Below are 13,689 nucleotides of genomic sequence, written 5' to 3'. Positions count from 1 at the left end.
TTGACCCCGAGGCTTGGCAACAGTTTGGAAATGCATGTCAGAACAGTGTCCTGTGCGATTACCGTTGCACTTCTTGCCTAATTTTCTTTCCCTTCTGTCTGTAGAAATATTATGGGCTGGATACAAAGTGGGGCGACATCGAGCAATGGATGGTAGGCCTTGAATCTGATTTTGAAAAGCGTAAATGGTTTGTAATTGGATTCTTCCACAGTTTAATTACATGGCTAGGTCCCTGTTGCACCCTAATTTGATACTGAGTGATTTCCTGCTGGGCGTGCTTGCATCTGGCCTGGTTGTGTACATCCCACGTGAAGCCTGGTTAGAAGGTGCCCTGGCCAGGGCTGGTGTCAGGTCTGTTCAGTAGCAGCTGACTCCTGGAGCTTCCAGGCCAGCGTTTGTGAGGGTCTCCACCCCGACCAGGACCCCGATCTCCTCTGCAGTGGACTCCCCACTGGGGACACTCAGGCTGGGCGTGTGGCCCCGGCGCGAGAACCTTCCCATGAGCATCCGGTCCAGCCAGCTCTAGTTGGAATCCAGGGGGACGCGTGATGCTGCAATTCCTTCACTCACGATTGCAGTCAGCTGCCCGGTCACCCCATTCCGACCTCTATACTTTGCTGCTGGGTACCCCCCGCCCCAACCTCATCTGCTGTGCCTGAGAAACCACTGTCCTCTGGTGAGAAAATTCCTTTACCTTCTCACCCTGTTTCCTGGCACGACTTAGCTGTCCTCCTTAGTCGGTTAAGAGCTGGCCCGCCCCTCACGATACCCCTGTCCTTACGACCCTCCCAGGGGGAGATCTTGCCCCCTGGCGGGAGGTTCTAGAAGAGGGGGGATTCCAAGAGCTGTCCACTGGTCCCGAGGGAGCACGGCTTCATGGCTCCTGTCATGAATTCATCCACCTGAGTGCTCCCCACCTCTTCCTGTCCTTGTCACCTTGCTGACTGGCCTCATGGACATCATCACGTACCTGTAGCATTTGAGAACCTGACCAGTATGGAACTGTCCTATTAGGTGTCCCTTACACATAAAATAATCTAAGGGAGTATAAAATGACCTAACATTGAGAGATCTGTGTATAATATAAAAGAAAACAGTTGATGACATATAAAGCACACAGTTCCTCTATTTAAAAAACTATTAACTTCAACCTCTGTTATGTGTAAACCATCATTCTAGTTTATATGACACAGGGAGATGTACGTTTATCAAGTCGTAAGACACAGTTAAAAGATGTGTCAGTGTTCTATATACCACTGAGAAAGAAACAGAAAGTTGCTAATTATAATCGTGAGCAACTTTGATGATAAGATATGCCCCAACTTCAGAGACGTCCAAATGCAAAATGGAGCACCTTAGAATGCACAAAATATGGTAGATGGGGTGGCATCCGTATTGGATCTCTTACGAAAGTGATTTCTCTTCCAATTCCTGAAGAGAAGTGAGTAAGGTTTTGAACGTAAGAAGAAAAGTAGGCTGATTTAAATGGACCACATTCGATTCGGAAAAAATTAAGACCCTGCTTTTCACCCAACACGCACTTGCTTTTAAAGCCAAAATGAAATATGCTGATTCTTTGTGTGCTTAAGCCCCCCACCCACTTTTAGAAGAAAACATTTTCCCCCAGTGGTTTAATTGAAGCCTTTAAGCAAAAGCAAAGAAAATATTTGTTTGACATTTATATCAGAAATACTGTATTATGGAGTATCTAAGCCTTCTCCTGTGTCTGCCCTAACCTTTCTGTGCTGTTTCCTCCGTTGCTTTGGTAGGAAGACAGTGAGCGCTACTCCCGTAGATCCAGAAGAAACACGTCGGTTAGTACTGTGTTCATTCGTTACCTCGGCGTTTTGACTGAAGTCTGATTTGCAGTTTTAATGGCTGAAATACATAAATTGTCTCTCTATCCATCTGTCTGTATGTATATACACCTATCTATAGATCTGTATCTATATCTATATCTTAATGATACTTATGAAAGAAATTAACTAACACTGATACTGTTACCTAAACAAAGACTGTGAACCCAGCCTTTAGCATTGTGACCTGACTTTGGTGAGGCGAGAGTGAGTGTTTGAAAATTTTCTGAGTTTCATGACAGTTTTAGTGCTTTTTTCGCTATTAAATACCCATGAATAATTTGCAGAGTAATATGCATTAAGCTACATGTTTGTAGGTTACCAGCGAAGTGAACAGCATCACTGTAGTGAAGTTAAAGTCGTGTTATCCAGAAACAGTCTTCTGTTAAGCAGAGGTGCACAAACAAAGCCCTTTTGGCGAAAACCCAGGCTCACGTGCACTGAGATTTTCACAGGGGCCTGATCTGCCCCCCGCCATGTGTCGGGTCAGCTGCTTCCCTCAGAGCTGGTCACTGGTTTCTCTGTGTCTGTTACATCATCGCCTCATGGTTGTTTTCATCCTTTCTTTTTACTAGGCGTCTGATGAAGATGATCGCGTGTCAGCGGGTAGCCGCGGAAGTCTGAGGGTCAGTAACCAGATGGTTGAGTTTGCATGGTACAGTCTGTGTCCACGCTCCTGGCCCTTCCATCCCTGCGTTCGAAGTTCTTTTTCATTATCCCTGTAGCCTCTGTTCAATGATGGGATGTCTCTTTGTGATGTAGAGAGATTAGTGATAAGCGTAAGCAGTTTTGTTGTGTCTTTCTCCCCAGAGTGGAAGTCCTCCTTTCTTCGTGTTGGTCCACATCACAAAACTGCCCCATTTAGAGTAAGTTGCCTCATTGCTAGTGTGGTGAAGGGGAGCACGAAGGCTCATTCTGTCCTAATGGAAGTGCACAAGCTCCCCAGCAAATTGGAATCTCAGTTAAAGTAACTACAAGTTAAAGGAACTATTATTCAGTGATGTTTCCCATAGCTCCTTGAAAGCTGCTGTAGGCTGCCGGTGGAACACCGGGGCACATTGAATCCGTCCAGCCTGAGGTCTCAGGAGCCTTTCCTTTCATCAACTATAATGAAATCTCTTCATCACTGACAGCCTGATGGTTGAGAAACACAAATACACATTTTTCCTTAAACATTCCAAAAATCTTCATAATTATACTTGAAAACAAGGCATGCTTTGGGAAGTGAAGTAGAGAAAAACGTGTTTTGCTTAGTCCTTTAAGTCAGTGAATTAATCTGAGCGTGTCAGGTTAGTTTACCCCTGGATTAAAGCTGCATCTCTCTGCTGGTAATAATTCGGTCTCGACGCAGCCACTCCATTTTACGGAAGGACTGTATGGGGCAGAAGCCTTGTTTTTAATCACCGTGGCAATTAAGTCGTGATGTAACTCCTAGCCTTCTTATACACGCACCAAATGTACATTTAATTTAGCTGTTTATAACAATAAACTATAAAGGTGATACAGTCAGCCTTCCATATACCCAAGGTTCTGCATGATTCAACCAATCACGGATTAAAAATATTCAGAGGGGAAAATTCCACACTATTCATGTAGCATTTACGTTGTATTAGGTGTTACAAGTAATCTAGAGATGACTGAATGTGTACAGGAGGGTGTGCGTAGGTTATATGCAGATACTACGCCATTTTATATAAGGGACTGGAGCATCTGCAGATTGTGGTATCTGGGGGGTCCTGGAACCAACCCCCCGCAGATACCGAAGGATGGCTGTACACTGTTGCTTTGCTGTTAACAACTGTCATTGGCCTGAAGGTGCCAAAAGCGTATCCATCGTGGTTTTGCCAGAAAGTTACGGTTCAAAGGTGAAGTCAGTTAAAGAGCTTCCTTGCTATTTGAAACTTTCTCCTTAGCCATGTAGTTGTAACTTCCTCACATACCCTCTGACATGATTCACACGAGAGGAAGTAAGATTTATGTAACCTAAACATTATCAATGCAAAACTCAGTTTGCAGAATCTGTAGACAAGGGTCAGAAATTACAGCTGTCCAGCAGGTGCAGGAGAAGGTCGGGTCCTTGAAACCAAATGAAGAAGATACCTTTTCAAGGAGAAGGGGCGTGATCATGTGAGCACAGGACTCACATGACCACTGGCCAAGACGTTGGTGAGCTTGACAAGGGCACTTTTGATGGAAATAGTGAGGGCAAAACCTGACTGTTTTGGGCTCAAGGGAGAATAGGAGAGATGCAGAAAGAACCCAAACTCTCTTTCAAAACAGCATTTTCCGGGCTTCCCTGGTGGCGCAGTGGTTGAGAGTCCGCCTGCCGATGCAGGGGACATGGGTTTGTGCCCCGGTCCGGGAAGACCCCACATGCCACGGAGCGGCTGGGCCCGTGAGCCATGGCCGCTCAGCCTGCGCGTCCGGAGCCCATGCTCCGCAATGAGAGAGGCCACAGCAGTGAGAGGCCCCCGTACCGCAAAAAAATAAATAAATAAAATAAAATAAAATAGCATTTTCCATCTGCGATCCTCCTTGAAATTGTATTCAAGATTTTGTTTGTACTTGCATTTTTCTGGGAAAATAATCTGTCACTTTCTTAAGATTCTCAGAGCTGATCCCAAAAAGCTTAAAACTATTGTATTATTAGTGGTTGTTTGGGTGTTTATAGCATTTATTTCATTTTCAACGATTTTAACCAGAAATGAGCTAAATTTCTGTGCTGGACACCATTCTTTGCCAAGATACAAGCCTATTTGTTTTAGGATATAAAAGTTTATGGAGGAGCTCCACAATTAGGGTGCTAAGTAAGAGATGGGGGGAAGGTGGAAAGTCAGCAGTGGATGGGTTTTCGTCGCTAGCCGGGTAGCGTGCTCCCCCGCTCTTTCCTGTGACGCACTTGACCTAAAGAAATAACTCTCGTTAAAAATCACAGACCTTGAGAACTTGGATCCTGGGGATAAGAGTCAAACCTTCTAATTTTTACAGACACAGAACAAGCCCAGAGCAGCAAGGGGGCCTGCTCAGGGCTAGGGTGCTGTGACAGCATCAATCCCAAAGCCCGTCGGGGGCCCGGAAGTGGCCTCTCCTGGTTGGTGGGCGGGCAGGGTTCCCCACTGCGCCTCCCCCGCCAGGGGGGCTCATCTCAGGCCTTCAATGCGTAGGGCCAGTTTCTACTGTTTTTCATATTTTAATATTTGGAAATCTTCCGTTTGCAAAGTTCAAAGACCCTATCTTTTTTTTTTTTTTTTTTTCCGGTACGCGGGCCTCTCACTGTTGTGGCCTCTCCCGTTGCGGAGCACAGGCTCCGGACGCGCAGGCTCAGCGGCCATGGCTCACGGGCCCAGCCGCTCCGCGGCATGTGGGATCCTCCCGGACCGGGGCACGAACCCGCGTCCCCTGCATCGGCAGGCGGACTCTCAACCACTGCGCCACCAGGGAAGCCCAAAGACCCTATCTTTTATCTCCTGACTTTCTCAAAATACAGGCCTTCTTCACTCCACTGACAGTGATGATAAACCCTTAAAAATGGAAGAAATTTTTTTTTCTAGCGTTTGTATGGACATTCTCAGAAAACCTAGATTTAGGTATCATAAGTACTTAATTTTCTCTACTTAAAAATTGAGAGTGACACACCTGTTGACCTTTTGCCTAATGTAAATAGAATGCTTTAGGTAGGGGAGGAGAAAGGATTGCTCAGACTGCTTCGGATGCCATGAATTAGGGCAACGGCTGCCACGGGAGTTTCATTTAATGCTAATGGTTTTATGGTAATGCTAATGTAATTGCGTTTGTAAATACATACGAGATTCTAGAAGTCATGAAAATAGTTGAATTTCATTAAGATTTTCAAGATTGCCTGTTTTTTGTTTTATGTTTGTGTTATGCCTTAGGTAGCTTTTTAATTGATTTTGGGCAACTCTTTTGTGTTGTTTTTCTCTTCCATCCCACCTCTGACAGTCGCAGCCTGACTTGGAGTACGGGGGTCCCTACGCTTGGGTGAGACGAACATGTGGCCTGATCCTAATAGTGTTGCGTGGGAGATAATAACCTGTGGCGTTTCCACTAATCTCATGAGCATTTGTACACCTTTGTTTTAAAAGACACACATGCCACGCACCTGTTCTTACCTGGGGACTGAGGGCCGGAGGGCAGGTGCACACACCACAGTGAGCTCTCTTCTTCCCAGAGCCTCCTGGGTACAGCTCTGACCCTCATGGATGGGTCTGGAACCCAGGTGTGGGTGCTTGACCATCTCCCGCACCCGGCGGCCTGTGAGCACCGCTGTCTGCCAGGCTTTGGGGTAGCAGCTGCAGACACCAGATGGGAAGGATGGGTCTTCTTCAGGGAACTCAAATCAGATCAAGAATTCCCAAGCCTCTACATTTCCTTTAAAAGATTGAATTTAAAGTCATTTTATCTAATGAAAAATTGATTATTTTCTAATCTGTATCCTTTCAAATTAAATGTCCCAGATGGCTCTTTGGCCAGAAAGTGCTCTTTGAGAAAGACCCCAAATCCAGTAACAAAAACGAAGCCTTTAGATTTAAATTCAGAATTTCCCTTCTTACATCCATCTAGAAGAGTTTGATCGCCTTATGCTTTCTGAAAACCTGTAAGCTTAAATTACACTAAAAGGAAGAAAAATGTAATCTCACCAGCATTAATCACACTCAGCATTAAAGTGACTCAGCACTGAAATTATTATAGCAGATCATACACTTCTTCACTTGAAGGACTTTTTCCAAAAGGATTTTGTGCTTCATTCATTCCATTGCATTGAAAAAATATCCAGCAAACTCCGGTTTTTAAAATATATTTTTACCCTTAAGATGACAATTAACAGGACCATACATCGGCACAGCACGCTTGTCCCCGGACTCTCCCGGTGAGGCTGCTGTCCTCCCCTTTACAACTAGATTGAGTGCATCAAGGATTGCACTTCAAAGCTGTGATTTTGCCTTGCTTATTTTGTTTCCCATCTCTAATGCCCTTGAAGGTGCTCTGTCTTTTGACTCAGTAGAAGAATACCTAAAACTATTCATGAAAATATAACAGTTGCGTTTTGCATGGTCACGCATGAAGTTGGTTATGCTTTGACAGCACTGCATGGAGTCGTTAGCATTCTGACTAATCACGTTACCATTAGAATAATAGGTTTTGATGGGACATTTATTCTTATATCTGACTTATCCTCTTTTAGAAAATGCTGATTGGTGAATGTCTTTATTTTGTTCTGTCTTAGAGCAGTGCTTCTCAGTGTTACTATATGTAAGATTCACCTGGGGAACTTGTTAAAATGCATATTCCCGGGCCTCCGGGTATTCCGATGTCCTGGGATGGGAAGCACGCCCCGTGACCAGGATGCAGGTGGTCTGAGGAGTGTTGAAAAACAATTCTGTAAAACAAAGCTGGGTGAACATCCGAGACCTGACTTAAGATGAAGGTGATATATGCCTTCTGTGGACTTTTTACTCTAATGTTGTTACAGTTAATTTTCAACTCTCCTTATTACCCTCTTATGCCACTAAAAACAGCTCCACCCATCTGAATTCAACACAGAAAAACTACCCAAGAGGAGAAAGTTGGTGTGTTATTTAAGAAGGTCACAGTACTTCTCACTACAGAGATGTTGTTGGTGAGGTCTACACATTTGGGAGTACGTTGTAGGGATACGTTCTCTATGACAGAGTTTCATTACAACAGAAAAGTGTGGTTCCACAAAGCCTTAAAAAGAAGCGTTTTTCCTGCATTTTCATGGAAGGCCAGAAGAGAAAGGGACAACTGAAGGAGGGCCTTTGCTCTCCCAACCTTCACCCACCCTCTGCTTTACGCTGCAGGCTAAATGAGAGAATGAGAAGATCAAAAAGGAGAAATCCATCTACAGCAGTATGTATTTTATAAGCAACAGTGGAAAGCCAGAGGCTTTATATATGTAATACATTTTTCTTCCTTATTTATTAGCAAGGGGAAAGTCGTCTAAAATTGATTGACGTTAGCCTTCAATATTAATTTTTTCCAGAAACTAGCTTCTAAACAGATATCAAAGGAATAAGACTGAGGTCTGAGATAGACGAGTCCTTGACATGCAAGATTATTTCTCTCGAGACAGAAAAAAAGGAAATTAGACTGAATAAAAATTCCTGCCAATCTCCAAAGGTTTTTTTACTAGCAAATTTATTTCAGAAATGTTTTAATATACTCATAGTTTTAAATTTTAATTTTGAAGGATTTCTACATACTCTTTTTCATTTAGAAACTTCGAATAGACTTGCTTTTGAATTGTAACACAAGTAAGTACACAGTTTTATAGTCAGGGTTTCATGAATCTGGATTTATAATCTGCCCGGAAATCCATATATGTATTCTTCATCGACGTCACAGCTGCATAATACGTGCTGAACTGTCTCCCCTCCCCCGAACTTTTAACAAGGAAACGTATCCTGTCCTTCCTCGGTACCAAGCACTTAACCATACAGTCAGCACTGATCTGGGCACTCATTCTAAGCAGCTTTAATCCTCACAATGGCCTTGTAAAGTATTTATTACCATGCACGTTTTCACAGCCAAGGAGGTAGAGAGGTTCCAGTGGATTAAATTCACTTGCCCAAAGTCATATGACAAAGCTTCTACTTGGAATCTGGACTCAGGTCCATGATCCCCTGGCATCTCCTTCCATGTTTAGCAGTCGTGGGGACTGCTCCTCCTTTTTCTGTCTCAGGAGCTGGTCATGTCCCTGACACTTGGCGGCTCTTATCTTGAATCAGCGGAAATTTCCTTATAGATGAATGAGAGCAGTTCTAGAGCCCGAGCTTTGGCTGGGAATTGGGAAGAGAAGGAAGACAAGCATATGCTTAACTTAATCATTCTCTTTTTTTCTGGAGAACAAATTATGAACTCATAAAATATGTGCTCAGATTTCACTTTGAAAAATAAAGTAGGAGGACTGGATGAATGAAAAACTGATAGAGAGGATGTACTGCCATGATAGACATTTTTTCCATGATGAACGTTTGCATTTAATTATAAATTGAGTAGAAGCTCTCTCTGAATCTTCTGAATACAGCTTCATAATGAGCTGTGGTTTTTAAGGACTTCATGCTGAACCAAGAACGCAAGACGAATTGACTCAGGTGGAAGTCATCAGCCCACGTTGCCTGACATCCAGGCTCCTCACAGGCTGGGATTCCCGCATCATCAGCACAAAACTGGAACCAAAAACTGCCGAGGAAATCAAGTGCACCCAGGCCCATGCGCCTCACTCCATGGGGACTTGGCATTTCCTCCTGTCCCCGAGTGAGTGCCCCGTAGTCACAGTGACACTGTGATCCGCCGACGGGGCTGGTTTCTCCTGAGGTGTAGTCGAGCAGATCAGGAGCATGGAGGCAGCGGGGGGCCTGCCGGGATGTGTGCTACCCTGGCCGTGTCCATCCGCTCCACTCCAAAAACTCACTTTGTACCCGGCTAATTCTTCCCTGCTCATCTGTACCTGTGTCTGCCTTTGTATACTGATGTCCGTTTTTCTCCTTTTCTTCGCTGAAACAGACAAATGGTTATGATGGAGAATTATACGGATCCCAGTCCCTGAATAGAAGATCTGGCAGGGTTAGTAAATTTGCGTGACACAAAATTCAAACAGGTTGCTGCAAAGCTTTTCTAAAATATCGCTAAATTTAGCTTCTTTGGTTATTTTCTGTTATAGTAGTTCTGTGTGTGTGTGCATGATAGAATGAAAGCTAATGTTTTTCAGTTGGTTAGCAATGTTAGACTGTTCGTCTTCTAACATTCTAAGTGTTAAGGTAAGAGATCGACATTGAAAGGAATCTCTTAGGTATTAAAAGGTCGAATTAAGTACTAGCTCCTTCATTATTTTATTGCCCTGGGTGTATGTGTGTAATGTGCATATGAAGTGTATTCCACTCTCAAACATACTTAAATTCAACATTTCCACTGTTGCCCACCTCTCTCATTTGTAATTTCAACGACACATACCCTAGAGCCTGTGTTTTGCTGACCACTGAGATGCTCGCAGTACTCATAGCTCCAGGGAAGGAAGCAGAAGACGAGCTGAGGGATGCTGTGGGGGGGGGGAGGAAGAAATGAACCAATAGCAGGGCAGCCAGTAATAAGTGGGGGAGGTCTCGGTTTACCAAGGAAGTCATTGGGGATTTCAGGTGGTTAAACCAGATACATTTTAATTCAGTTTCTTGACCTGCCGCAGATCTCTTATACATTAAATTATCCAAAATCTTCCTGTTCCTGCATTTGCTTCATTTATTTTCTTGTAGGAATACATTTTACTAGCTGTATAAAACAGTATTTCTTTTCATTTGCCTTAATTATATTAAGCAATATCATATATACATTTAAATTATATTTTCACGGTTCAAAGCGGTAACGGGACACCCCCTTAGCGTTCTGAAACTGGCCAGTCAGGTTTTACCTTCTTGTTCCTATGAAGGATTGCATACACTTCTGTTGCAGCTCAGCGTTTCTCATTCCAAACTAAAAAGTCTTCCCAGTTGAAAGGCTGTGTCTTCCTATTTATGTTGCCTTTTGCACTGACAGCCTTTGGACTTTCTCAAGCTCTGTCATGTTTTTCTTTAAGGTCATACAGCACTCCGGGGACAGAAGCAAGCGACATCCATTCAGCTCTTATAGGATGTTGACAGTTTTGCTTCCTGTGCTCAGCATCCCTGAGGGCTGTTTAGTGCTGGCTTTATAGGACAGGAGCTCTGATGGCTTCCCACTGCTCGTTGGGCTTAAATTGACTAGTTAGTAACTTTTCACCCTAAATGCATAGTTTCACCATATCGATCACAAAGAATCATAGTTCAGAGTTGGAAGTTACTTTAGAAGGTCTTTAGTCCAACTTCTACCCAATATTACATCCTTCTCTAGAGCATCCCAAACATGTAGTTGCCAGCATGTTTGTGACCATACAAGGTGGCATCAAGCTTTACGTCGTACATATCTCCATATAGTTTAATCTTTGATTTTTACGTTGAAACGGTAGAAGTGTGCCTTATGATTTAGTTTAGAGTAAGTAATGCCTCTAGAAATCAGATACAAAAGAACTTGATTATAAAACTGTTCACCACAGAGTGAAGTTGGATATAAAATTGATTTAATAAATAATCGAGAAATACTGGGTTGGCCAAAAAGTTCGTTCGGGTCACAAAAACCCAAACAAACTTTTTGGGTAACCCCATATAATGATTGAAGGACCAAGTAACGTACTTCTAATGTAGCATCTTATATAGGAGCAGAAAACTCCAGGAACAGTGTAAGGATGGACTTGGAGAAAAATTGGATGGGAAATGGGAAATTTCATAGACGTCAGAAGCACCAGTCTGTGGGCAGGAAGGAGATGGCCAAGACTGATGGTGTTTGTTTCCTCCCTGGAGCCTCGGGGCTGAGCTGCAGCCCTCAGACGTGCTGGGCTGAGGAAAGAGTGAAAATCGTGCAGTACATGGAATTTTAGTTACCTAAGGAGAGATGTCATATGGAAAGTCTAGACTAAGGTTATAGGTGGTCCATCATGAGATTTAGTAAGGAATTACAGACAATAATAGCTAAATTTAAATAGTTAAGTAATGATAATAGTTAAATCACACGACCTCACTGAGATATAAACACTGAAAAGTAAAACACAGCTTAGAACCCCTAGTGGTTAAGAGTTTCTGCTGTAGTAGCGGGTATCAGTTCTCTAGCTGCCTCTGCATTCCTGGAGTACTAATACTGGTTTGGTTGTGTCATTCCATATTTGCCTTTTGACCGGGTGGTGCTTTGGGGAGAGGAAGGAAGTGCTCATCACTTACCTTGTCTTCTTTGCTGCTCAGAATTCCAGCTACAGCGGTGACAGCAGATTCTCTACTTTGTCGTCATCCAGAGAGGACACCTTGGTTGGTTTCCATTTAAATCTTTCACATCCTCTCTGCAGAAACTACAGGTTTTGTAGCATGCAATCCCATATGTGTAAATTCCACTCTCTTTTCTCTTTGAATGTCTATTTTATGAAGTTTCCTTTGGATAACTGTTAAAGTCCATTTTGGGGTGGTAATTAACATGATATATTTAATTCGGATTTAGCCCACTCTCTTGCATTTGAATTCAGATTCAAATGTTTGAATGCAGATTGTGGGGTTGAGTTAGGCACGGTGAAAGAAGGTATGTGGCTGTGTAGTAGTTGGAATTAATCAAAAGGGAAAGAAGAAAGCCCTGAAATTCTTTCCTTGAGAATTCTTGAAAGCAGCATTACTTTGCAGGGTACATGCATACTTGGGGCAATTTCACAAGGATGGAATAGACTTGGAATGAAAATCAAATCAAATCCAAACGTCCACACGATAACATTCCTTCCCGTCCTTTAAGAACATACACCAATCTTGATAGGCAAATGTTTCTCAATTATTTAAGAGCCCTAATAGGTAAGCCTTGTTTATCCTACCTAGGTGAGATTTGTATTCACTCAGCAAACATAAGGGAACTAGTTTAGGTAGGGAAGTCACAGAGACAAGCAGGTGAGTTAGGTCCTCCGGAAGCATTTACTTGTCAAACAGAAGACAGACCCCCCCCCCCGCCCCCTGCCCCTCGCACTAGTGCAGAAACTGATTTTGCCAGGAAGTGTCATAACAAAGAATGTCAACTGAATCTTAAAGAATACGTAGGGGAAAAGAAAGAATAAATAGAAACTAGCCAGGTAGAGCCACAGTAGTCTAACCCTAGTCCTTCCGTCGTCCTCACCCCTGTCGTGCCTCAGCCCCGCCCCCAACTTTCTACTCCTGCTGCGTGGGGAGGGCGGAAGGGGGCGTTCCAGACACTGCCGCAGCTTCTCCCTCTCTCCATCAGCTTGCCCACGCCCCAAACTCCCACCGCTGCCCCCCATAATAATAAATACTCCAACCCTTCCTTCCCCTAGTATGTGAACTCTGACAATGTAAGATCAACTGTAAGCACCAAAGGATTGGTGGGTTTTGACACCTCGAGCTTTTTGTGTATTGTGTGCATTTTCTTAATTCAGCGGGAGATTTTGCTGTTGAAAAGAGCACTTCGTCATTCAGAAAACTTTACTTCCAAGCTTAGATACTTTCTGTAAAATAGAACATGGTGTTAGTTATCTAATACTTGGATGTGAATTATTCACCAAAATTAATTGACAAAATGGCTTCTACCCAGGGCATTCTCCCAACCACTGGAACAAGTTTCAGGGTTTGTGTTAAAATATTAGAAACTTTCTCCCTGCGCACCCCAGGATTCCACTTGCCTGCCCCTCAGGTCATTCTGGTGCACCTGATCCGAGGCATAGGAACGATAGGCACAAGTTACGGGATCTCGAAAGGATGGAGAGATGTCTTAGCGTGCCACCAAGTTACCTGAACAGAACTACTTCATCCCCTTCAAGGGCTGCCCTGGGTTTGCGTAATCAGTAGAATACTGCTGACATGGAAATCTGAAACAGCCAGCCTCCTCTTCAAGGGTCCTTTAATGTGGATAGGACATTGTATTTGGGGAAACCGCTAATTTATATAGTAGTATTCCCCAGAAATCTCGTATAGACTGTTGGTCTCAGAAATGTCCCACTGAATCTATCATGTCTTCTATGAATCCTGAACACATGCGCATTGTGTAAATACCTAACCAAGCCCAAGATCATCTCCAATGAAATATTTTATTACGTAGAATAGAGGTTACTATCTCTGCAAATTCCTGATTTTGAGTTTTTCCCACCAAACTGTAAACATTAGAATTTGCTTTAGAAAGACCTTCAAAATCCCACTGACCTTGCTGTCAGTTCAAATTAATGAAACCTGTTTTTGCCTGTGTGTAGACT

At 43.4% G+C, this 13,689-nt stretch overlaps 1 protein-coding gene across 37 annotated transcripts in view; it reads left to right on the top strand.

Annotated features, from left to right (window-relative positions):
* The window catches only part of LRRFIP1 (LRR binding FLII interacting protein 1), a 142,324-nt gene that overhangs the window by 84,793 nt on the left and 43,842 nt on the right, over positions 1 to 13,689 (top strand). For 13 of the 37 annotated variants that reach the window (XM_060151762.1, XM_060151760.1, XM_060151739.1 and 10 more), the window contains 6 exons: positions 105 to 152; positions 1,770 to 1,814; positions 2,432 to 2,482; positions 5,817 to 5,855; positions 9,402 to 9,461; positions 11,699 to 11,761. The exons of 8 other annotated variants lie outside the window; for them this stretch is intronic. In XM_060151762.1, the coding sequence (XP_060007745.1) occupies positions 105 to 152; positions 1,770 to 1,814; positions 2,432 to 2,482; positions 5,817 to 5,855; positions 9,402 to 9,461; positions 11,699 to 11,761 (306 nt within the window). The remainder of the gene's footprint in view (positions 1 to 104; positions 153 to 1,769; positions 1,815 to 2,431; positions 2,483 to 5,816; positions 5,856 to 9,401; positions 9,462 to 11,698; positions 11,762 to 13,689) is intronic. 16 more of the 37 variants (XM_060151753.1, XM_060151746.1, XM_060151754.1 and 13 more) reach the window with 8 other exon arrangements.

Source organism: Lagenorhynchus albirostris, chromosome 6, assembly GCF_949774975.1.
Source record: "Lagenorhynchus albirostris chromosome 6, mLagAlb1.1, whole genome shotgun sequence".
Lineage (NCBI taxonomy): Eukaryota > Metazoa > Chordata > Mammalia > Artiodactyla > Delphinidae > Lagenorhynchus > Lagenorhynchus albirostris.
The sequence above is the reverse complement of the archived record's forward strand: the minus strand, read 5'-3'. Positions and strand labels throughout refer to the sequence as shown.